The sequence below is a fragment of the Pinus tabuliformis genome, chromosome X (genome assembly GCF_031772625.1).
Source record: "Pinus tabuliformis cultivar Carrire ecotype Pingquan chromosome X, CPIR1, whole genome shotgun sequence".
NCBI lineage: Eukaryota > Viridiplantae > Streptophyta > Pinopsida > Pinales > Pinaceae > Pinus > Pinus tabuliformis.
The window spans coordinates 390,301,217-390,327,861 of NC_142308.1; the positions used below are offsets into that span (position 1 = coordinate 390,301,217).

General features: G+C 40.3%; 1 protein-coding gene across 3 annotated transcripts in view; it reads right to left on the reverse strand.

Moving 5' to 3' along the window:
• Positions 1 to 26,645, reverse strand: part of LOC149140176 (DNA/RNA polymerases superfamily protein) — a 341,649-nt gene that overhangs the window by 220,604 nt on the left and 94,400 nt on the right. For all 3 annotated transcript variants that reach the window (XM_089447576.1, XM_089447575.1, XM_089447577.1), the window contains one exon: positions 15,088 to 15,183. In XM_089447576.1, coding sequence (XP_089303702.1) covers positions 15,088 to 15,183 — 96 coding nt within the window. The remainder of the gene's footprint in view (positions 1 to 15,087; positions 15,184 to 26,645) is intronic.

The following is a 26,645-nucleotide window of genomic DNA, read 5'->3' on the forward strand; positions in this document are numbered from 1 at the left end:
ACACAAAACTACTCCTGCAACCCCAGCATCTGCCCAATCTAGACTGCGTCAACCCCTCTCTATCTCACGTTGGTAATGCATCAGACTTTCTTGGCCTGTGACAGACCCAGAGGCCCTGCGTGAGCTCTGGGAGCCTCTGCGTCACCACATTGGCCCCTCTGGTGCTCTACGCAGCACTTCTCTGCCTCTGCGTGAGCCCTTGCTAGCTCTGTGTCACCCTCCTTGGCTGCTACGCTACTCTCCCGGCACAATCTCTGCCTTCTCTATTCTTTTGTACTCAATGCCCCTCAGTTGTTCTCCCAATCACTGATTCTATCTCTCTTAGCAAACCCCGCTCTAGAGAATAGAATGACTGATCATCTGGTGTTCTTCTCCAAGTGACCCTCAAGCCTCCTCTTATACTTTTCCTTTTGAAACTTCAACGGCCGAGATTAAGTCTCTAATCAATGGCTAAGATTAGATCTGGCTTGATCCATGTCTTTTGGACCACTCTAACATAGATTCATATTAATACACATTAATATTTTATTTTCCCTAAGTTTAGACTTAGGGACTCCATTAAAAATATTTATTATTTTAATATCTCCTGATCTGTTTAGAATCTGCCCAAACCCTTTCTGGGTATTGGAGATCTCATGTGCCCCAACCTCTCCACCAAATTTCGTGGCTAGATCACATCCGATGCTACTCCAAATCAACACTCCCTCTTAGCGAGGAATGTGCTCTAGTAATACTCCTCATTGAGTATTACTCTGATCAACCGGCATCGATACCTGTGTTGATGCTAGGCCTTCCTGCCCAACATCCTCTGCACTGCTGCCTCATGTACTATTGCCCATGGTTCTGCCACTACCACTACTGCATCTGTAAACAGCTCCCTCTGCATCCGTGTTGCTACTGGTCCTTCCTCCCAGCACTGCATCCGCACTGCACCTCCTCTCATCATGTTGCATCGTGTTTCCCACTGCTGCACTGCAACTCAGTTACTGAGAAGTAAGTAACTGATCCTCCAACTGTCCTCCTTGTTGGGCTAGAAACACCCACTGATGCTGAAGCTCCCTCCACTGACAAGTGCTCCCTCTCACTGACCTCTGCGCTCCTGCAACAACTCCCTGCATCTCGCACCGTTGCACACCTCTTTGTGCCTTCCTGCACTGGTGCAACACTCTTGTGCCTCTCGCACTACTGCAGCCTACTAGCTATGTGTTGTCTTGGGACTCCTGCACTATAGCTCTCTCTATCGCTCCATCCGCATCCGTCTCTACCACCCAGCCAATCCTGCTACTCCTCATCGGGGCTCCCATAGCAAGGTCTAATCCAAGAGGCTGGGTACCTCGAGGATCCTGCCCCTCATCGCCTGTAGTCCGCCTGACTACAGCTCGATGTCTCCCCACTTCCGCTCAAGTGGTGTGTGTGCACTCATAGCACAATCATCGTCTATCAAAACTTCCTTCTTTGCTTGTGATGGCACTGCCTTAGTCTCGGAAGACTCTCCCTTACTCTTCTTCATTGGGCACTAGGTTGCATAATGACCCATCTCCCCACAATGGAAGCACTTGATCTTGGAGAGATATTTCTTCTTCCACTTCTCCTGCTTTCCCTCAAATGCTAGGGCCACATCCTCCTCCTCCTCCTTGACCTTGATCCCTTTGCTGCTGCTACTTGTCTTTGGCTGCCATCTGATCTCTTCCTGGCAAAAAGCTACCCACATCTCATCCCAAGGTAGGAGAGTCCCTCTACCCAAGATGCTCTGGAAAAACACTTCCCACTCTTCTGAGGCAGTGTTCAGGGTTGTCCTCACCATAAGCTCTTGATCCAGAGTCGCTCCTATAGTAGTCAACTGGTCTCGGATCTCATTCAGTTCTCCAAGGAAGGTGTCAATCGATTGACCCTTCTTCATCTGCTACAACCTCATCTGGTTCTCGAGCAGCATTCTTCTCTGCACAGAAGTATGTTGGTACAGGTTCTTGAGAGCCTCCCACATCTCAACTGTCATTTCCTTCTTGGCTATATGTGGTACCACATGATCCTTGACCCCGTCAAGGATAATGCACTTGGCCCTCGCCATCGCCTCCTCGTACTTGTCGTTATCATTGGGGTCGACTAGGATAGTTATAACCTATGTCACAAGGTTCGCCGAATTTGAACCTTGAGGTTCGAAATTCGGCGAACCCAAAAAAAATATCAAATTTGTTCATGTTTGGCGAATCTGATAGTCGAACCTCAACGAATTCGAATTCGAACCTGAAGGCGAACCTAAAGACGAACCTAAAGCCAAATTTTAAAATTAAAAAAAAAAAAAAATTGTCGTTCGAGGTTGAGTTTGAGTTGCTTTTGTCAGTTGTTTTAAGGTTTATGAGAAAAACCACGGGCAGCACATGGTTTTCTCTTGTTTCGCTTACCACCACTTAGTTTCCCATGGTGGCCACTGGTTTGGCTTTATTTACCATGGTTGTCTATATATTTTCACAAGCCAGCTTCAGTTTGAGTGTACTTGCTCTATTGTGCTCAGTGTTGTCGTTGTGTGTTGTATTGTATGCAATTTCCTCAATTCAATTTCTAAATGCTACTTGTCCCTATCGCCTGGAGTGTGAAGTGAATAGTGGTCGTGATTTGTGGCTCGTGGATGCTCACTGTTGTTCATATAGCTTTATTGATTGATTTTGATTTTTTATTATTTTATGTCATATATATATATATTGAAAAATATGTAGAGTCGAACTTAATGTCGAACCTCATCAAAAAATTCGAATTCGAATTGAACTTAATTGTTGTCGAACTCGAATTCGAACCCGAACTGTGTGACATAGGCTATAACCTTCAAGGCGAAGTTCTTGACACGATTCTTGTCAAGCACTGATAAGATTCTGGCCTTCCAGACTATGAAGTTCAATGCTCCGTCCAGTCTATCCTAGTCTCTTACTCTGTGTAGTGCCATGACGCTCCTCTACTTCCCTCCTGGAAGTTCTCTATTCAACTCCTTTGAATCTCTATTTCCCGTCTGGAAGTTCTCTTCTGGACTCCCTCCAAGTCCTGATTTCCCTCCTGGAAATCCTTCTGCCGCTTGTCAAGATGCCCCCTACTCTGATCGTCTTATGCAACTGCACTACTAATCCAGGTTCCTCGGCTAGAAACCCTCAGTAACAACTCCTCTGGCCTTGCTCTGTCAGGTACTGTTCTGACTACAATACCTCACCAGTTCTACTCTGCAATATTCCTGCAGCCTTCTAGACCCCATCAACTGCCTCTCTGTGAACTGCGTCAGCCCTTCTCTTCCCCATGCTGGTTCTGCGTCACCCCGGATGGGTCTGTGTCAACCCTGGGATGCCCTACATCAACCCCCTGGCCCTATGCGTCAGCAACGCTGGCCTCTCTGAGGCTCTGCGCAGTTCCTGGCTTCTTCTGCGTGGCTCTGGTTGGCTCTGTGTCACACTTCCTGGCTTCTACGCTGCTAGAAACAGCTCTATCACCTCGGGACAGCGGTTTTCTGCTACTATTGCTCCGCTCGGCTGATGTCCCTTAGTCCTCCTATGATCTGCAATCACGCTCCGATACCATGTTGAAGTTTCTAACTTTACTTAATTTAGAAACCCTTCATGCACTTTTATTTATTTATTCCTACCTACTTGTTATTTTTCTTTAACAAGTTATTTACAAAGTAAATACTGAAAATAAACACCAGTGCATGCTCAACCTATTACAGATCAGCAACTAAAAGAAACAAGAACAAACACACCACATGACACCATTATTTTTGGAGCAATGTCTCTGGAAAAACCCAATGCAGGGAAATCGGTGTAGCTATCTGAAGGTTTTCTTATTAAGCAATATCAGAGTACAATCTGGGTGCCAAAACTGGCCTACCCAATAGAGAATTTCCTTAGCAGCTATACCTCACAATTTGAGAGAAATCTCCTGGCTGAAACCCCGGAAAATCCTTCTGGCAACTCTTCAGCACAAAACTGCTCCTGCAACCCGAGCATCTGCCTAATCTGGACTGCGTCAGCCCCTCTCTGTCTCACGCTGGTCCTGCATCATCCTTTCTTGGCTTGCATCAGCCCCAGGTGGCCCTGTGTCAGCTCTGTGTGCCTCTGCATCACTACGATGGCCCCTCTGGTGCTCTGCGTAGCACTTGGCTGCCTCTACGTGGCCCTACGTGAGCCCTTGCTGGCTCTGCGTCACCCTCCTTGGCTGCTGCGCTGCTCTCCCGGCACAATCTCTGCCTTCTCTGTTCTTCTGTACCCAATGCCCCTCGGCTGCTCTCCCAATCACTGATTCTATCTCTCTTAGCAAACCCCGCTCTAGAGAATAGAATGACTGATCATCTGGTGTGCTTCTCCAAGTGACCCTCAAGCCACCTCTTATATTTTTCCTCTTGATACTTCAACAGCCGAGATTAAGTCCCTAATCAACGGCTAAGATTAGATCTGACTTGATCCATGTCTTTTGGACCACTCTACCACAGATTCATATTAATATACATTAATATTTTATTTTCCCTAACTTTAGACTTAGGGTCTCCATTAAAAATATTAATTATTTTAATATCTCCTTATATGTTTAGAATCTGCCTAAACCCTTTCTGGATATTGGAGATCTCATGTGCCCCAACCTCTCCACCAAATTTCGTGGCTAGAGAACATCCGATGCTACCACAAATCAACACCTCCTATAGAAAATAAAAGAGATCAATCTCTTGAATCTAATGGTAAGAGAGGCCTAAGGAAATGGAACGAGTTTTGGGCCAACTGCAGGAAAGACAAATCTGAAGGTACTAACGGTAAGCCAAGAACAGGAAAATAGAGTGCAAAGATTGCGTCATTAAGTGTGAACTATGGCATGGAAACTCCAGGCGGGAAAGGGGATGCTACACAAATTACTCCCAAGATTGATCAAGCACTTGAGTTAGAGGATAAGAGGCACACTGGTGATAAGGTCAAACAATATAACTCTCTGGGTGAAAGAGATATGGGCCATGCTGACAGTGAAGAAGTATTGGCTAGCCAAGATTCATTGGAAATGAGTGTTGTTGTTACATCAGATGCCTTTGGAAAGATTACCTCTTGTACCAAATATGCAGAGTACTGTTAAAAGAAGGTTGCATACCTTGCAACCCAAGGTGAGTTTGGGAGGAAAAGTGCAGAAGGCAATGCATCAGGGTGAGACTCTTCGACAGCATATGTGCATGGTGCTGCTTCAATACCATCTGCTTCTGAACCTGCAACCGTTGAAGTTGTCATCCAAAAGGGAGAAAGGATACACAAATTGGACTTCACTGCAAAAGGTTCTTCTGGATTGGGGCATGATCTTCCAAGTGTATAAGACGATGAGAAGGAAGGTGCATTTTCTGCTGACGACTCTGTAATCACGGGTACTGTTGATAAGTATAATAAGAGTGTTGTATATGAAAGTGAACCAAAACTCCTTAGAGTTGTTATATGTCATGTAAATCCCCCTATATATAACAAGGCAAAAGCAAGTCCAGCAAAGGCAGTGTCAACAGATGAAAGGAATATAGCTAGTCACTTGAGTGCAAATGTTGCGGAAAAACATTCCAATATAGTAAGTTCAGTCAGTGAAGTGCTCACTGAATCTGAGGATGTACATGTTCAATATCCTGTAAAAAGTGGAGGAAGGGTAGACAGATGAAAGGAATATAGCTAGTCACTTGAGTGCAAACGTTGCGGAAAAACATTCCAATATAGTGAGTTCAGAAGTGCTCACAGTATCTGAGGATGTGCACGTTCAATGTCCAGTAAAAACTGTAGGAAGGATATAGACAGTTTCAAGAAGGATACCGGTGGGAGGCATAAGTAGGAGGCTGCATTATTTGAGGAAATACACACAGCCTCAATCAATTCTGAAAACATAGGTGATAATGGCAGAAGTGCCCTCAGACACGTAATTTTATTAATCAGAAAAAATAATTACATAATTGATTTTGCAAGAGTTTACACCCGAACAACACAAACACTCTTGCAATGAGCTATATATAAGCTCCATGTCCTAACTACCTCTAATTATGGATCACTTATTAAATAACAAGTGTCCATTTACAATAAATGCTATTCAAACCAACTAGCTAACTAATCTCCTAAAATAGAGCCTAAGATACGACACATTTGGAGAGTCATATCTAGTTACAACAATATGCTAATTCTAAAAGTCTCCATTAAATAATTAAACATTCTAGAATAATAATTATTAATTTAATACCTTAAATTAATAATTATTTTATTCTAATTTTATAACCTATGATAAAATTGTATTTTTGGATCATCTAACATTCCCCCCTATGATCCAAAGATACATTACAACGGATACCAAGTTCATCCCTGAACTTAGTAAATTTTATTCTGCCAAGCGGTTTCGTGAAAATGTCAGAGATCTGATCTTCGGAAGGACAATAAACTGGCTTGAGGACATCTTTGGCAATGAGAGATCTGATATGATGATACTTGGTGTCCACATGCTTTGTCTTTGAATGAAAAACTGGGTTCTTGGCAAGTTTGATGGCTGATTGGCTGTCAATGAATAATGATGTAGCTTCTGCCTGACAAATGCCCAAGTCCTGCAAAATTCGGCGCAACCAAACAATTTCACATGCTGCTTCCCATGCTGAAATATACTCTGCTTCTGCTGAAGAAGTGGCCATTGTAGCTTGTTTCTTACAACTCCAAGATACTGCTGCTGACCCCATATTCATTAAATAACCTGATGTTGATGCTCGATCATAGCAAAGTCGGCATCAGAATATCCACCAAGTACAAAAATTTTAGTCTTTGTATAAAGAAGACCAAAATCTTTTGTTCCTTGGATATATCGAAGAACTCTTTTGGCTGCATTCCAGTGGCTGTCTCGTGGTTCCTGCATAAAACGTGAAAGAATACTGGCTGCATAAGATAGATCAGGACGAGTATTTGTCAAATAAATCAAGCTGCCAATCATTATGCATTTTAAACTTCTTGAGTCAAGCTTAGTTCGTTTTTCTTTTGGAACTAAGGCATAACACACTGACCCAAAAACTCTAAGATGTTTAACTCGAGGTTTGAAACCAAACCAAGCTTCATAAGGTGTGATTCCGTCTAAAGAAGCAGTTGGAGATCTGTTTCTTAAGTAGACAGTTGTATGTATTGCTTCCGCCCAATATGTTGGACTTAACCTTTTGAAAGTTAACATGGATCTCGCCATGCCTAACAAAGTGCGATTCATTCTTTCGACTACTCCATTTTGCTGTGGAGTGTAAACATTAGTGAGATGTCGTCTTATGCCATTTTCACTGCAATAAGTTTTGAATTCATTTGAAGTGAATTCTCCTCCATTATCTGTCCTGAGAGTACCTATCTTTTCTTTGACTTCATTTTCAACAAGTTGGCGAAAAATTTTAAACTTATCAAATGCTTCTGACTTGTTCTTCAAAAAGTAAACCCAAGTCATTCTGTTGAAATCATCGATGAATAGTAGGAAATATTTGCATCCACCAAAGGAAGTTTGTAGTGGTCCACAAACATCACTGTGAACTAGTTGTAGCTGCCTGTTTGCACGCCATGAACTTGTTGGAAAACTTTCTCGACTTTGTTTGCCATAAATGCAAGCTTCACATTTTGCATTTTCCCTTTTGAATGTGGGAAGTCCTTTAACCATTCCTTGTTTCTGCAATTGAGAAAGACTCTCAAAATTCAAATGTCCATATCTTACATGCCATAGTCTTATAGGTGAAATACCTGTAGTCACTGCCCCTGCAAAATCAGAATGCCTTGGAATAACTGTCCCTTTCATCCGTAACAGTTTTCCATCTTCATAACCTGTCATGACTGTTTTCAAGTTCTGTTTCACTGAATTAATCTTCACTAAACCATCTTCCATAATCACCTGATGTCCTGCTTGTCGAATCATGACTAAAGAGAGCAAATTTTTCTTAAAACTGGGTACATACCATACATTGGAAATCATTTTTTCTCCAATGCCAGGGAGAAAAACTTTTACTACTCCTTTTCCATAAGGAGTATGTTTTGTATCATCAGCAAGAAAAATGGAATTAAGTTGGCAATCTTGAAAATTCCAAAAAAAATCACGTCGACAAGTCATGTGCTGAGTTGCCCCGGAATCCAAGATCCAGGCATCTTCATAATCACTTCTAAGATGGGATGAAATTTGTGATGCTGGTGAGGAAGTAAAAACATATTCTGAGTTATCACCATCTTGATCATTTGCAAATTGCGCTGAATGCTGCTGAAACTTGGGAATTTTATTAAGTGATGTTCGACAATCTTCAGCATAATGGCCAACTTTGTTACATCTTCGACACACAATTTGACTTAAGTCTCTTCCTCTTCCTGAAGATTGTCCTCTGCCTCTGCTTTGACTTCTATTTTGAGATTGTCCTCTACCTTGATTATTATATCCTTGTCCTTGAAAATTGCCTCTTCCTTGGTTGTTTCCTCTACCTTGAAAATTATTTCTTCCTCCTCTGTTAAAATTGTTTCCTCTGCTTTGGCTTCGACCTCGATTATGTGCTGCTTGATTCTGATTCCATCTGCCTCTGCCTCGAGAACTGTCTGCTGATGATTTACTACTGCTGGCCTCTGTGAGAAAAACATCTTCACCATCTTTCTTCTTCTTCCCAAAAGTTTTATCATGTTGACTCAACATTTCACAAAGCTCATCAAACTTTAGTTTCTCTAATTTCCCAGTTACTTGTAGAGTCTCTAAAAAATGTGTGTAGGAAGAAGGAAGTCCAGCAATTACAATTGTGACCATAAAGCTATCATCAATTGCGGGAAAACCAGCATTAATAATTTCTTGCTTAATATTTTTAAGTCTTGAGATATACTCAAGAACATCACCGCCTTCAGTTAATTTTTGTTGCAACAATTTTAATTGTAGATCAACTTTCTTTGATTCAGGCTGTGTATCAAAGAGGTCTTTAAAAGTTTTCAACGCAGACCATGCATCTATAGCATTTTCTATATGGACATACATTTCATCATTCACAGACGATTTAATAAGAGCTAAGGCTTTAGCATTCTTGATTTCCCATTTTGCTAGTGCAGCTGCATCTGTGGGTTTATTTGGCTTAACATCTCCATCACATATTCCCTGCCATAATTCATTGTAAATGAGTGTGCTTTCGATGAGACAATGCCATGTTTTATAAGATTTGATGCCTTCAAGTTTGTCAGAATCAGAAAACAAATTAATCAACTTAGACATTGTAGCGTTGAAGCGTCGCACCAAGAATCAGAACAGAAATGACAAGATAGTCAACATAACTCACCACACAAAAAACACGACTATCGGGGCTTGGCCTTGACCCTCGAATAGTCGTCAAAACAGGAGAAAATTGACTGAGCTTTGCACTTGGCTCTAGTCAATTGCTCAAATTTTTACAAGGCAACTTTCAAAATTTGACTTTTTACAATGGTGCTTTTGCACAATATGGTAAAAAAGAAATTACCCCCCCTCAAAGTAAAATTACTTTGAGTTACAATGTGATGATCCCAAAAAACTTCTTAAAAACAAATTACAAATAAAGTCTCCTTATTACTCCAAAATTTACAATCCCTAACATTTACAAATATCCCTTATTACTCCACAAAACATAAACTCCAAAATTAAAAAATCATGAGATTTCTCCAAAATACAATATACCTTATCCCTCCAAATAAAAAATATTCCTTGTCTCTCCACAAAAAATTACAAACAATGGAAAAAACTTTTCACTCCATTAACATTACAAAATTAAAAAAATTCTTATTGTTGGCACTCTGGCTTGTCGCTGGCAGGTTGGCTCATGCTGGCTTGTTGCTAGCAACAAAAAAAGACAAAGCAGCTCAACAAGATTTCGATGTCGTTCATTGGGCAAAACCTTCAGGTCATTCATAAACGCTGCGTTGCCCTGACTAGAAATTGCAGACAACTTCTTCTCTGCTATTTCTTTTCCATCTTTTGTGTTTCCCTTGTATACAGCGCCATGAAAATTATTCGTTGACTCTATGAGTGCTTCCAAGGTAAAGAGAATTTGTTCCTGATTTAGTGTCCGTTCTGAACCATATTCATGTGTGTCTTCACCCAGCGCAAAGGGTATTGGCCTCCTTGAAATCGCAAATTTCAGTTTGCTCCGCGTGGTAAACAGACAGATCACTACGGCGAGGAGAACGCCTCCCAAAATCCCCAAAATAGTGCATATTATTTCTGAGGAACCTTCCCTCTAGAAGTAGTAAGAATAGATGTGCTGCAAAAACAATAGAGGAAAATAGGCCTTTGTCCTGCGGTTATATGTTATACTTCAAACAATTTTGATCTTCAAAGTTAAAATATAGCCTTAATTGTCACTTTTACTGCGCACATTTGTTCAAGTTGTTTCAGTCCTTCGCCTAAAATCGACTCTGATTGATCCTGAAATGCTGATTTCTATCTCGTTGTCATCACAGCTAGAATTGCTTCCGATCGCGTTGTCATCACGGCTAGTATTACTACTCTAACTACTATCAGAGGAAAACTCAGATGTTGTGATAACAGATGACTGAAGACTTACCCGTAATGCTCCGCTATCATCACTGTTGTCAAAGCTAGATATCAAAACTCACTCACACTCCTCTCTGTGAGAAATTCGGCGACCAAATGAAGTTGTGGCCTTTCTAACCGCATTCGTGTGCAATACCCTTAATAATAGAATTATATAGAATGTTTGAAAGTTAAAACAGACGCAAACAAGTTATTTGGGCCCAATCTTTCAATGCTTAATCCGTGGCAATCAAGCGAATGCACAACAGAGAATGATTTTTAGATTTAAAAATCTAAAATCGATGATATAATTAAAGTTGTTTTCCAAAAAAAACAGATGCCAAATCAATAGATTGCATATCAAATATTAACTGACCAAATTAATGGAGTTTTTCATGTGCCTATAGAGCTGGAATCTCCTCTTCACATCCACTGCGGCATTACTGGAGCTCTGATACCACAATAATGGCAGAAGTGTCCTCAGACACGTAATTTTATTAATCAGAAAAAATAATTACATAATTGATTTTGCAAGAGTTTACACCCGAACAACACAAACACTCTTGCAATGAGCTATATATAATCTCCATGTCCTAACTATCTCTAATTATGGATCACTTATTAAATAACAAGTGTCCATTTACAGTAAATGCTATTCAAACCAACTAGCTAACTAATCTCCTAAAATAGAGCCTAAGATACGACACATTTGGAGAGTCATATCTAGTTACAACAATATGCTAATTCTAAAAGTCCCCATTAAATAATTAAACATTCTAGAATAATAATTATTAATTTAATATCTTAAATTAATAATTATTTTATTCTAATTTTATAACCTATGATAAAATTGTATTTTTGGATCATCTAACAGGTGAGTATGAAGCAACTGTAGAACAAGATGTCTTTCCTATCAATGAAGACAATGCTGGTGTGGAACAACCATCCAAAACCACCCACAACAGTGAGGTATCAGCTATTCAAAGTGAAGTTTCTAATGCAGAATCCGATGAGGCCAGCACTACTATCAAAATAGAAAGTCCTAGTAAGGAAGATCCACTTAAGCAAATAAATGAGACGCTGAAAGATCCAACGGAATTTATGCAATGCTCTCTTGGTGAGAAGGACGAGTACGAGAAGATTATAAGCTTCAAAGGGGTCAACAAGGAAGGTGTTGAAGTAGCTTTTATGTTGTTACGACATCTTCAATCAAAGGATGTCTTTGAGAAGTACTACAAAGTTCAAACAACTTCTCTCAGGCAAGACTGTTTCAGATAATGCAGAGAGCAGCCTGATTGAAAAATGGCAGGCGAAATGTGGTTATCAGTTCACATCAAAATTAGAAGGTATGTTTACAGATATGAAGACCTCTCGTGTCACAACACAAGGTTTTACTACAATATTGGCTGCATCTAGTAATGACAATGAAGGCCCTCCTGAAATTGTGATTCCATACAACAACTACGTAAGAAGTTTTAACTACTCATTTTCTATTGGGACACAGTTAATAAAGAAAGTTGAAACCAAAGATGCAACTGAAAGAAGGTACACTGGAACAATTGTTGGAAAAAGTGGTGTTGATCCTATGAGGTGGCCTAATTCAAGAGGGAGATCCTTCAAGGTAGGTTGGAATGAGCATGCAGCACAGGAAAGGCAGAACAGGGTGTCTCCATGGGAAACCGGGCCACTTCTGTTACAGGATTGAATGCTCCATCAGATCCAAGAGTGAAAATACTGAGGACAAGTTTTCACTCTACACTGACAGAACTGTCTATCCCTAATGGGGATACTTTATCAGACCTTGGAAAATCATCAAGATTCCAAAGGATCTTGCAAGGTCAAGAAATGTCAGTGTTAAAGATGCTTTTTAAAAGTGATATAATGGATTTGATGAAATATCAAATATCTGATTTAAGGCACTGAATATTGAACATGAATTCTCTAAAGGATCAAGGAGGACAAGACATGAAATATGGCCTCTATCAGGAGGAACGGATATTTCTTCTTCCTCAGAATTACCATGTGACAATCAGAAGTATGGATGGTCACATGAACTTGAAACTCCAAGCTCCATAAATTGCCCATCAGCAAAGAGCCCAGATGCAACCTAACAACAATGCAGGTGCTTTACACAACTACAAGGTAGGGGGAATGGTGTTGCACTATCTTTAAGGAATGGGACTTCCACTACACCAGCTTCTTTACACTCTCCTCTTTTCAAGTCACCAACAGTAAGCCATTCAGAGCTACATCTGTCTACAATATTCCCAAGGTCTGTAGTAAGTGACCCTCAGAAAAGTGAGTTATAATGGGGCTTTGGGCAACCTTTTTCTTCTGAACAGAGTCCCTCACAAACCATGAGTGCTACCTCCAAAACAGTGGAAACAGTTGCCAAATGGGAGACTTCTCCATCCTTCCCTCGTGTATCAGAAAATACTGAAGTCAAGAGAAGTAGGGAATTTCTCAGAATTCTTCCCGAGGGAAACCATGTGTTTTGTATTTCAGGCAGCATGACATTACTTCAGAAGCACCCTGCCCATGGGCAAAAGATATTAACGCAGTGAAAGAAGAATGGCATTGCAAATACTTTGGGATTTCTCCGCTCAAGGAATCTACTTTTATAAAGACAGAAGATGGTGTCAGCTCAGATGGTGGGTTGCATAAACCATGCAGTCAGGGTCCTCTCTAGACAAGGATGTCCAACCAAGAAAAGCCTTCACTCTTGAAGATAGGAGCACAGATTTTGCAGCACCCAGGTTGGACATTGCTTGAGGACAAGCAATTTCAGAAAGGGGCAACTGTAATGTTCCATATGAATTGATTGCCTATGGACGACAAAATAATCTACCTATGGAGGTTTTTCTACCCCTTTAGGCTATAGTCATGATAAAGGGGTAAAAACCCAATTTTTCCAATGTTGGGGCAACAGTGTGCAAAAGTTTGGCTAGTTGGGGCAAAAATACCAAAATTGGGGGTTGCACCCACAACCCCTCACATTTTGGAGCCCGTGGAGAAATCTATAAATAGAGAACAGTTGAGATCAAATGAATCATTATCATTGGTACAATACATATCTTTTTCTTGAGCTGTGACTCATTTTAAGACCCCTTTCCTCTACTAATTTCAGTGGTGAAAGATTCCACCCTAGTTAGTAAACTTTCTTTTTATCTTCTGTTCTGTCATGGCAAAGCAAGAAACCTATATATCTGAAGATATTGAAGTTTGGTGGCAAATCAACGCAAGAACTCAACTCATGGAGCTGTTCAGGACTATTATGAGGTGAATTTAATTTTTCGGTGCAATCTCCTCTGTAACAGTTGGATTTCTGTAGCAGAATTTCAGGTATTCCGGTAAGGCTTCTCGGAGGTGCTTCGACCTACTTGTGGCCCTATTCGTCACCTTATTCTGAGGCAATTCAGGACACCCTAAGGCAACCCGCAGACATCTGCAGGCCGCAGACTGGCCACAGGGCCAAATCTGAGGCATAAATCAGTGCCCTTCTTCTGAGTCGGCGTGGAATGATTCTGAGGCAGTCCGGTCTGAAGCAGCTCAGTCTTTTCTTGGAGTTTTCCTGAGGCAGCTTGGGCACCTTGAGATAGAACACAGTAGGATTTTTGCAGGACTTTGTTCCCTACAGATTTGTAGCAGGAACTTACTCTAAACTATTGACAGTAGGCCAAGAAAGATGCTCAGACTCTGTAGCTGTTAGCAGGAATTAAGGCAGTGAATCTGGTTCATTTTACATACAGTATTGAATTGGTACATTACTGGTTTTCTTGGACAAATCAGTCCTGTTCATTGTGGACTTGCGTATTGTTGTAAATTGATCATAACTGTCTGCTATTGTTATTTGCAAAATTGGTATATTTTTTGCCTGCTATTGTGTGAATGTACGAAGCCCTATTGATTTTCTGTTGAAAACCCTGGCTGAAAAAAAAATCCCCAGGAAGAGAAAATTACCCTAGAACACCACACTCATTAAAGGCGTAAACAATGCTGCACAGCATTTACAAAATGTTATTTTGTTTTTTGGAATAAAATTACAATATGTTTTTGTGGATAAAATGGTTTTAAGATGTAAGAATGGCAAATATAAAGGAGTAGCACAATGTGATTACTCAATGATAGAAAACAATTATAAAATCCAACAGATTAATAGAATTGAAAGTCATATAGTGTAAAAATTTAGTGAGTTTCTTTATGCTTTGAAACTTTAATGGGGATAACTAGCAAGAGAAAAATACCAAGTAAAGACAGTCAAAATTTTATAAATGCAGTCTTGTTTCCAATATGAAGATACAACAGAATGTCACAATCAAAATGAATTGATGAGAGATACAGTGAATACAATATGCCATAAAAATGATGTCTTCCAGGTAGGTAATTGTAACAATCCTTGGAAAACTTGTTTGTAAAAGTGCAGTAAAGTTGTCACAACTTGAAAACCAATTACTAGGTAAGCCATCAAATATTACCGATACATAATTGAGATTGAAAGAACTCAAGATAACATAGATATAAAGAAGAAAACTATCGTTTTAAGCCACAAAAACCTAGCAAGAAACACAATTTTGGGAAAACCTTTCGTATTGGCAATGATGACATGAATGCCATGATAGCAGGCTGCTCGTTTGGCAAGACAAACTGTCCATCGGGTTTGTTAATGTCAGAGCAAACCTGTAAAAACAGCCCTGAAAAACAATCAGTCAACTTCCAAAACTACAATTAGAAAGCATGGCACCCACAGCTGAGAATATAATATTACAAACCCATTACCAATAATAAGCGACAGAGTTTAGAAGATTCAATATTAAATAATAAGTAATAAAATGCATTACATTTGATAGAATTTGACCATTCATCTTATGAAAATCTTAAATGTTAATTACAGGTGATTTTTATGTTAGTAAGGGTTAGTAATTAATATCAGAAAAACTTTATTTATTGGTGGTACTGACTGACTAAATTTTAACACAACCATAGGATTAATTAGTGTCTAGGCAACATCTAAAATGTGAAGAGACTACATACATGAGGAATCTACTCCATTCTATACATTCATAATTTTACTAAAATAACTTGTTGCTAATGTATGATACTATTCCTGTGTATGCAGCTGATGTCAACATGATATCAAAGCAACGTTGAATAAAGAAAAAAACAAATTTACCATGCATGGAGAATGAAGATCTGATAGGAGCACATCAGCAATGTCCAGCATTCAAGTTTTTTTCCTTCGAAAAAACCATACTTCCCTTCAAATTTGAAAGAAAATACATTTTGTATATACACACTAGACGTGTGCATTCACCAGGAATTTGCCCAGATCCTTGTGTGGCATATATAGTAAAAATTTTGCATATGCTTAAAGCATTCAGAGAAGACGGCCAGAACGGCACTGAAGAGAAACATAAACAAAAGAGATAAACAAAATATAATACAATGGGGAAGATCAAGTAATGTAGAAGTCGCTTATCTTCCCGTTCTTTCCTTTCTTTTTTTGCACCTGCTGCCATTCCCGGGATTGGGGCCAACTGGAACCAAAGCCAACTCACTCACGCATGTCTCTGGACGATGTTCTTTATCCGAATCTGAGCTTTCTGAAACATGGACAAGCTTTGTGCCCACCAATCAATCCTCCTTGTGTGTCTCTTTTGTCTGATGATCTGAACCCTGGATTGATTCTATATCTCCCCTGTTCTGATCAAGGGTAGCAACAGCGTGGGTCGCATCTTCCCCTACTGCTTGTTTGCCATGATGAACCTATGCATCCACTTCTGCTTGGACTGGTTGGCTCTCCATGAATTCTTCTTTCTCTTCGTCTGAAAGGTGTGGATCTGGAAACTGCCATCCTTTTTGTTTATAGGCCTGCCTCTTTTTCTTTTTTGGGTTCTGTTTTGCCTGTGGACATGTGTTCTACAAGTGTCTGACTTGGAAGCATGTTTGGCACCGGAAAGTCATACTCTCGTAATATAATACATGGGTCCAGCTGAAATTTTGTGTTTCATTTGAATATGGTCAGGTAGCCCTTTACTAAGGTATATCTCTAGAGTCTACACATATTCTGGCAAAAATAAAAAGACCTTTCTCTGTTCTTTCACGGTCCATCTTCTTGAATTTTCCAAGAGTATTCCCAATGTCCTCTAGGAACCTATGCTGCCAGAATGGTAGGGGGAGGTTTGGAAGTCTCATCCATACCGGCATTGACGAAACCACCATAATTGTAGCATCAAATTCCGGAAACTATGGTGTAATGAAAAGGCCATCATTACCCAAAACCATGGCCCTTCATTCAGGACAAAATCCAGTTCTTTTTGTGTCAAATTGAACAATGAAAAATCTTTAGAGCATAAATAAATTTCACAATTTGGTGTCCAAAGAGAAAAAATCCATTGGTGTAATGCTTCGGCTTTAGGCTAAAAACCATTAAACCTACTAATAACAGCCTTAGATTTGAGGGCCAAAAAGACAGAGTTTATCTCAAAGATTTACTTCCATGGCTAGAGCTTTCTCCATTTGTTCAACAATGTAGGCACCAAGATTGCTTTGGATTTGTGGTCCTGGAATATTTTGGGGTTGTTTGAAAGGAAGGGGAGCCTTTCCTTTTGCTGCATCCTTGCAAGAAACTGATCCATTTTGTATCCTAGATCCTGCAGCTCCAACATGCAACCTCAAGTTCAGAACTATGGTTGTATTCCTGATGATGCCATAGTCTTTGATCTTTGAACCATCATGGAGCAGCTTCCCTTCAGATATTAGAATTTGAAGCTCTACAAGTATGCCCCACTTATACTCAATACTTTGTTTCAGAAGATTGACAGAGTCTGAGGCATTTGTCTAGAAAAGGGATGTCTTCCCAAACACATTCTTTATAAAAATCTGGAAAGAAAGCAAATCCCCCCTGGCTAAGGAATGAAACGCTCCAGACAAATAGGGTGTGTGGCCTCTTTTTGTGGGACAAAATCCCTTCTGTGAAAAGATACAGAAACCATCACCAGCCCCAGCACACCCAAAGCGGCACTCACAGGAAATGTCGACTCAGAGAAGAAGAATTAAACATAACGCAGCCCTAATGGACTCACTCTTTGTATCTGACTCAAGGAAGACCAAAAATATACCGTGAAATCAGTTTCAAGTCCCACAACAAGTCTACACAGCACAGATTTGGCAACGAAATTGACCCTTTCTTGATTTTAGACAATGTCACAGAGCCTAGCTCTATCTACCGACGCCAAAGCCAAAAAGCTATAGCTAACCAGTCTTTCCAATGCAATCCAATCCAAACCAGTCCCTTTGTATGCACATCCAAGATAAAGCTAGGTTATACGCCTCCCATTCGAGGCAAAACCCCAGCTCGCAAACAATGCTTCAGACCCCTAGCAATGCATGGGCAAAGCGCAAAGTGTTACCCACCAAAAGTGGGTACCCCTAAGAGAGATTTTCTCTGATTCATCTTCTTCCAGCCAACAGTGAGCAGCCCTTGACAGCCACTTTGTAGCTGATGTGATGTGCCACTTTATCTCTGCCGCCTCCAACAGTTGTATTTTTTCTCGCCCATTTATCAGGAGCACATGTTAAAAGGTGGGCAATCTGACCAAAGAGGTATGTTTTTCATTGTGAAATCAAGTGCTTATGCCTTTTTTTTCATTTGGCCATCTTGGGCATGGATTATGGGGTGACTCGGAAGAAGAAAAGGCTTTGACCATGGTTTTGTTCCTTCACCTTAAATGGGGGGTTAATCTTCAATCCTAGTCCCATGGGATCTCCCCTATTGGCCTATGGCTTTAGGAAGGGCACTACATGGGAAACCCCAATTTTGGTAGCATTGTCCCGTTTTCCATATTTTTCACCCCCCTCCGCACATTACAAGCCCTATTCTACCATTTCCCTTCTCTAGGTCCACATGACTATTGTGTCTACAGGGGCTGGCACACCCCATTGCCTTGTTCACATATCTGGGTCAGGCTTGGAAACGTCGCCCTACAGGTTGATACAACGAAAAGAAAGTTAAAAAGCATATCATGGTCACACGCAAGAAACAAAAGAAATCTTAAAATGCAAAAGATGGCACGGACATTAATAATAGCACGTGGGCAAAAGCCAAACATGACCTCTACCCCTTATCATTATGGCCATCACCCTGGTTCCTAGGGCTAGATTGCGCCATCACATCATTAAAGGAACCCATGCACGTCCCAACCCCTAGTGAGAGATGAACTGCCCCACCTTTAAGGGGTAAATAACCGCTACACATCATTCACGGCATGCTCTCATTTCCTAGAGCTCTGAGTAGTAATATAAAGAAAAATCAAGAAAAGGCATAAGGCAAATAAAGAGGGGTGAAAAAACAAAGGTCGGGGTAACTAATGCAACAACGATTGCTCCCACCTCACATTTGTACACCAAATATGTGGACTTCCTCATTATTGCAACACCTTTGCCTATGACATTTGGCCTTGGAACCCCTTCATCCTCATTTTGTTCCATCATTATTTGTTAGTTTTTGGTAGTATCGGAAGTGCTCTAGCCTTGAAAATTGGTGGAGAGGCTAATGCACATGAGTTCTAAAGAACCCAGAAACCATTTGGTGAAATTCCACTCGGATTGTATTTTATTAAAATAATTAATATTTTTAATGGGGTTCCTAAGTCTAAACTTAGGGAAATTAAAATATTAACGGGTATTAATCAAAATATGGGTGAGAATGATCTAGAAGGCAAATCAAGTCATATTTTAATCTTAGTCGTTGATTACAGAATTAATCTCGGTCATTGAAGCCTCAACAAGAAAAGTATAAGAAAGAGGCTTGGGGTTCATTTAGAAACACACAGAGATTGAGGAAATCGATTTTTTGAGGTGAGAAGTTCTTAGGAGGAAAATCGATTAGGGAGATCTTGCAGCAGAGGGGCAGTGAGAATCTGGGAGGAGGACTTTCCGGAGAATACAAGGTCAAGGTAGAGAGAGGACAGAAAGACGTTCAGAGGACGGTTGACACTGGCCTACGCAAAGGCAGCGCAGTCAGTGAGGGAAAGTCAAGTTTCTGCAGAGGGAATTCGAAGTTCAAGTGCCTGAAGCCAGGGCGTGAGACTGGAGGCAATAAAGTCGAATTCTCAGCCAGCAAAAGATCCAGAGCAGAGAGGCAGCATAATACCCAGGTAGGGTGACGAAGAAGCTGCCCAGGGTGACGCAGTGTGACGCAAAGGCCATTAGAAGGTGACAAAGAGCCTCCCAAAGCTGAGGATGAGTCATTGATTCTCCAGTGACAGGGTGAGATTATTTCACTAGTCTTTTGTCCAGTATTTTCTCTATAAAGGATTGCTAGTTGAGCATCCTAGATTTGTATTCAGAATTTTCTCCTGCATAATAATAAACCCTCAAAGTTGTTGCATCGGTTTTCCCACATTGGGTTTTTCCAGGGACTGTTTTGTCCAAAAATAACTGTGTCCTATGTATCTTGTCCTTTGCTCAATTTTTTGTTTCATGTCATCAAATTTAAAGTAGTGTAGGTTGTAAAAGTAGTTTACTTCAATATTCAGAAGAATAACTTGATGAATGTAATTAAAATCAAGTAGGTGATGTAGATTAAGATTTGTTGCAATAGGCATTCCTTGAGGAGTAGGAATTTTCACATGGTATCGAAGCATTGATTTTGAAACAAATAGAGTAGATCCAATGCTAAGCAGAGAGGCCAATAGCTACATTTGGCAGCAATTTGACTCCCCTTGAAGGGATTGCAGTCCTTTGTTGATTTGGGGTAGCATCGGATGTGCTCTAGCCATGAAAATTGGCGGAGAGGCTAAAACACATGACATCTCCAAGACCCAGAAATGGTTTGGGCAGATTCTAACCGGTTTGGGAGATATTAAAATAATTAATGTTTTTAATGGAGTTCCTAAGTCTAAGCTTAGGAAAAATAAAATATTAATGGGTATTAATATAAATCTTGGAAATACTGAGAGGGGCGTTGAATTAGTATTTATTTTCAATTGTTACTTTTACCAGTTAGATCACTTATATTTAGAACACAAAATGAACAATGATAAGAATAAATACTTTTATTAATTGAATCAAGTACAAATGAATGAGTACAATAATTGTTGCCAAGCTCCAACTTGGACTTTTGTGAGGCTCTGACCCCTAAGGCTTCGACCCTTTCTTATCCAAGGCACCAACCTTGAGTTTAGGAGGACCGACTCCAAGGACACCAATCCTCAATCTTCCAGGCTCCAATCTATATTTTCCAAGCACCAACTTGGACTTCCAAGGTTCCAACCTTGTCAATTTTGAGGCACCAACCTCAAGGACTCCAATCCTATATCTGCTTCAGGCACCGACCTGGTTTCTTGAGGACTATGATCCTTTAGGGCTCCAACCCTATTCTCCAAGGCACCAACCCTCTGGGCACCAACCCACTCTCGTACTTTGTCTAGATGTGTTTGATTATACTTCACGGCTCCTAATATCTTCTTCAACGAGCCCTTTCAATCTTCAGCAATGTTGTCAACTTATCGTTCACGTCACATCATCGATGACAACCTTGTTCTCTTCACATGAAGGTGTCTCTGTTGTCCTTCATGATACCTAATCAATTTGTCCAAGTCACCTCATGATGGCTTATGCATCATGGTCTTCAAGAGTGTCTCCAAAACTTCAATCAATGTGTGTCCTCAATCAATTGGACAAGTTCTGCACAAGTTCTTCCAAATAGTTGTTCACTTGTTGTTCACTTGATGTTCATATGTTGTTCACTTGTTGTTCAATTGTTGTTCACTTGCTGTTCAATTGACCTCCTGCTGTTCAATTGTTGTTCAATTGACCTCCTGCTGTTCAATTGTTGTTCAATTGACCTCCTGCGTCATTTGTTGTTCCTGTTGTTCAATTGTTGTTCAATTGACCCTCTGTGGTTCAATTGTTGTTCAATTGATCTCCTGTTGTTCAATTGACCCCCTGCTGTTCAATTGTTGTTCAATTGATCTCCTGCTGTTCAATTGTTGTTCAATTGACCTCCTGCGTCATTTGTTATTCAATTGACCTCCTGTTGTTCAATTGACCTCCTGTTGTTCAATTAAAAAACAACCCTGTTCATACTCAAATAATCTTCTTAGATCCGCAGAGTGTCCTTTTGAACTGTTATCTGAATCACTGTCAAACATAGGTCCGAACCTTTCAATAAATAACCCAGTCAACGGACTGTTCGACCTTCGGCTTCCTTCTTCTTCCGCTGGACCTTCGACTTCCTTCTTCGCTCGCTCGACCTTTGGCTTCTTCTTTCCTGCACTCGACCTTTGGCTTCCTTCTTTCCCATTGTTCGACCTGCGGCTTTCTTCTTTCCGCTGTTCAGCCCTCGCCTTTGTTCTTTTCTCTGTCTCGCTCAACCTTCGTCTTACTTTCACGTTCATGAGTTGTGAACTCTCCTTCTTCTCTCTGTAATCGATGGCCAAAATTCATACCTCAAGTGAAGCGTTTCAACTTGTATATATATATGACTTTTTCCAATAAACGAAATGACCCATTCATTGGTGGAGGGGCCAACTTGTGCATGAGGTGGTATATTAAAATATATCAGAGGGCCTTTTGTTAATATTCACAAGGACCACATGGAGGTCCCACATGCCACATTATTAATCGCAATCGCAATTATCTGAAATCCCGCAATCGCAACTCTTAACATCATCGATGTAACATGTCACCTCGTAGCGGATGCGATATTTAATAAACCGTTTTTTTTTAATGAGTTCGTCGATTCCACACCTTTATCACAATCGGCGGTTTGACAGCCCTTTGAAACTTGCGATACTGCGGATGGATGCGATATGATATTGAATTGTATTGCAATGGTGCAGCGGGTCCGTAATGATATTGCAATCGCAATTTTCAAGTGGCATTCCTTTGTGATACATAACTTCCAACGCTGATGTGATATTTCATTAAGGCATGTTGTAATGGGACCATCGGATCCATAACTGATATCGCAATCAGGGGTTTGAGCAATGTCTACATAAGTTAATAGAGTTGCCGATAAGTTTTCTGCCAATATTATATACTGTCGAAAGGGTTCCCATGGTTCATTACTTCCTCCGATATGGCTCTTACTCTTGGCATATGCGATAGATCTGCATTGTCTTGGCTTGTCGCTCTTGTGGTTTCCGATGAATTCTTCCTGCTCCTACTGCTTCATGGATCTGCTCTGCTTGGCTTCACACATTATTTACTATCCATAATATTGCCATATTGACATCAATGACAACCTAGATTAACAATCTCCCCCTTTGTCATTGATGGCAATATTCTTCCTCTCTCCCCCTTTGACATCAATGGCAAAGGAGTGCACAAGGACTCCCCCTGTCGAACTGCTTCCCCTGTCAAGTTGGTCCCTCTGTCAAATTGCTTCTGTTCTTTATGAACATTAGATCTTTATGGATATGTTACTCCCCCCGTCGTGGTGCTCTTCTTTTTACTCAAGATAGAAGGATTGTTGCCTCATAATCAGCTAGCACATTATCCCTTCTTCATGTCTCAGAACTTCTTCATCATGGCTTCAAAAGATGGTCCACTTCAATGCTTCAAAAAAAAAAAAAACAAACTCCAAATAGTCATACACCAAATGTCCAAGTCCAAGTTTTTACGCTTCTACACCATATTCTGTTGTCTCCACAGTCAGAATTAAGAGGTCTTCACAGTCTGAATCAAGAGAAGATGCCATTGAAATTGTCATTCTCGCTATCTTTCTTCAAATCAGGACTCCTCTGTATCTTTGTGCTTCTCCATAAGATGTTGAGCTATATTCGACAACACAACATTCTCCCCTTTTTTTTGATATTCAATCCGTGACTGTCTTTTAAATTCTTTCTACTGGTTGACAACTTTTTGCAATGCTTCAATTATGTTAGATGCTACCAACTGCTCTTGCTTCAAGCTCCATTCCCAAATGTGTCTGTTTGTTTGAAGGTCGCCTCTTTTACTGTCCTCGATTTACCTGTTCTAACATCATATCCCGAGTCAAGACATTCAACTTCTATAATACCAGCAACATAGTTATTTGCCCTATTTCTATAGCATTAAATGGCCTTCTCTGCTGCTCCAATTTCTACTTAGTGACCAAGTGGAAAAACATCTTCAACAACAATCCAAAGAATGGTTACAAGATCATGTTCTTCAATGTAGTGCTCCTGAGAAATTATCTTTATCAAAGAATGATTGTTAATATAGCTCATCAAAGATTTCATAAGGACCCTCTCACGGATAGCTTTTGCAATAATGATCAAGAATCGCAGGCTCCCCCTAATTGTATGCATCATCTCTTTTTGGCAAAATCCCATCATCAAACACTCGGAATATTAAGGATATCTTCATCAAGTCAACAACATGTGTTGTTGGCTGGAGAGTTCAAGAGATTTTCAGATTGTATCGACTTTCTCCTCCATACTTGTGTAACTTTCTTTTCTGGCATGGTTCTAGCTTGTATAGGAACCCAAGTTAAGTTACAATCACGTGCCATATGACAAATGTTATGACACTTGAAGCATTCTATATTGTTCATGTATAAAAATTCATGACTTCTTCTTGAAAAATTGCTTCTCGGAGATTGACGAGGACCATTATAACTATCTTTGTGATATGCCCTACAATATTTTGCCTCATGCCCAAAGTTTGTACAAGAATAGCAATAATCAAGAAATATACTTTGGTACCTAGGAGAAGAAGGTTTCCTTGATGTACTTCTGAAGGCTTTTTTCCTTGGGATCCTTTGATGATAACCATTGCTTCTTGCATCCTTGACACCATCTGCATTTCTTCTTGTAGGAGGGTTTCTTCCATGGTTGTCTTGACTCTTCTCCTTGCCTTTGCTGGAACTGGGAGCATCAACATTTCTTCCAGGCTTCCTCACATCCTTGTTGTTTGAAGCATTAGGGTCTGCATCATTCTTACTTGAGGATTCACCTGCATAGCCAAGACCTGATTTATCGAGAGGAGACCTTTAATGACTTAGGATGTTATCTAAGGTTTGAGAACTTTTCAAGTTAGCAATTCAACTTCCTTTTTAATAAAGACAATTGCTTCCTTCATTTTCTTGCATTCTTCATCCTTCTTTGATAGAATGATCTCCATTTCTTTCTTCATCTTGGTTGCTTCACATGATTGGGCCTTAAGCGAAGTGATCTCAGATTTTAACTTGGCGATGTCATCATCCTTTTCTTCTAGTTGGCATATCATGGTGTTTCTTTCTTTTTCTGCTTCATCAACTTGTCCTTCTATGAATGTCAAAGCTTCAATCACCTTCTCAACTCCTTGTGCTTGTTTCCTTGCTTCTTCTAGTTGAGATCTAAGGGATGAGACCTCTTCCTTGTATTGACCAATCTCTACTTCAAGTTTGTTCAAGCTCTTGTGCCTTTGTTCAAGATGGCTTGACAAGGTATCTTCCCGTTTCTTTGCCTTATCCAATTGATTTTTCATATATATGACTTCTTCATGATGCTTTCTCTTGTTTTGATGAAATTCTTCCTTAATCTTGGCGAGCTCCTCATCTCTTTCTTGTACTTGAAGCTTGACAAGGTAAACTTCCTTCCTTGTCTTGTCTTGGTCACCAACTTGCGCTTTCTTCTCAAGTTCCTCATTTTCCTTTTTCAAATTGTTTATCTCTTCCATGGCAGCCATAAGTTTAGTGAGGAGATCTTCTTCAAAATATTTTTCATTTTCTTCATCTTCTAGATCTTCTTTAGCCTTGATGTCATCTTCGGGTTCTGGATTTCCTTCTTGTTTTCCATCATTTTCTTGACTAGAGATCATTGTCAACGCTCCTTTTGAGTGACGATCATGAAATTTATCCCATATGCCTTTTGCTGACGAACATTTTTCAAAATTGGCTTTCATAGAATCAGGTAGCCCATTCAAGATTGCTTCCGTTGCTCTTGTATTATGTTCCTTGGACTCTCCATCCATCATGCTATCAGCAATCACCGATTTCCAGACTTCAATGCCTTGAGTCTTTAAGAAATTCCTCATTCTTGCTTCCCATATATCAAAGTTTCCATTGAACAATGGAGCCTTCACAAATTGATTGACATCAATTTTGGTGGTTGAGGGAGACACATCTTTAGGAGGATTGGATACTTTCTTCCTTGGCTTCGCCATTTGTGTTCTAACTTCTAATGATCAACCTTCAAGCGGTTAGGCTTTGAGTGAAGGTATTGGCTCTGATACCAATTGTTGGAAATACTGGGGGGGGTGAATCAGTATTTCTTTTCAATTGTTACTTTTACCAGTTAGATCACTTATATTTAGAACACAGAATGAACAATGATAAGAATAAATACTTTATTAACTGAATCAAGTACAAATGAATGAGTACAATAACTGTTGCCAAGCTCCAACTTGGACTTTTGTGAGGCTCCAACCTCTAAGGCTTCGACCCTTTCTTATCCAAGGCACCAACCTTGAGTTTAGGAGGACCGACTCCAAGGACACCAATCCTCAATCTTCCAGGCTCCAATCTGTATTTTCCAAGCACCGACTTGGACTTCCAAGGTTCCCACCTTGTCAATTTTGAGCCACCAACCTCAAGGACTCCAATCCTATATCTGCTTCAAGGACTAACCTGGTTTCTTGAGGACTCTGATCCTCTAGGGCTCCAACCCTATTCTCCAAGGCACCGACCTTGTTGATCGAGGCACCAACCTCCGGGCACCAACCCTCTGGGCTCCAACCCACTCTCGTACTTTGTCTAGATGTGTTTGATTATACTTCACAGCTCCTAATATCTTCTTCAACGAGCCCTTTCAATCTTCAACAATGTTGTCAACTTATTGTTCACGTCACGTCATCAATGACAACCTTGTTCTCTTCACATGAAGGTGTCTCCGCTGTCCTTCATGATACCTAATCAATCTGTCCAAGTCACCTCATGATGGCTTATGCATCATGGTCTTCAAGGGTGTCTCCAAAACTTCAATCAATGTGTATCTTCAATCAATTGGACAAGTTCTGCACAAGTTCTTCCAAATAGTTGTTCAATTGTTGTTCACTTGTTGTTCACTCGCTGTTCAATTGTTGTTCACTTGCTGTTCAATTGACCTCCTGCTATTCAATTGTTGTTCAATTGACCTCCTGCGTCATTTGTTGTTCCTGTTGTTCAATTGACC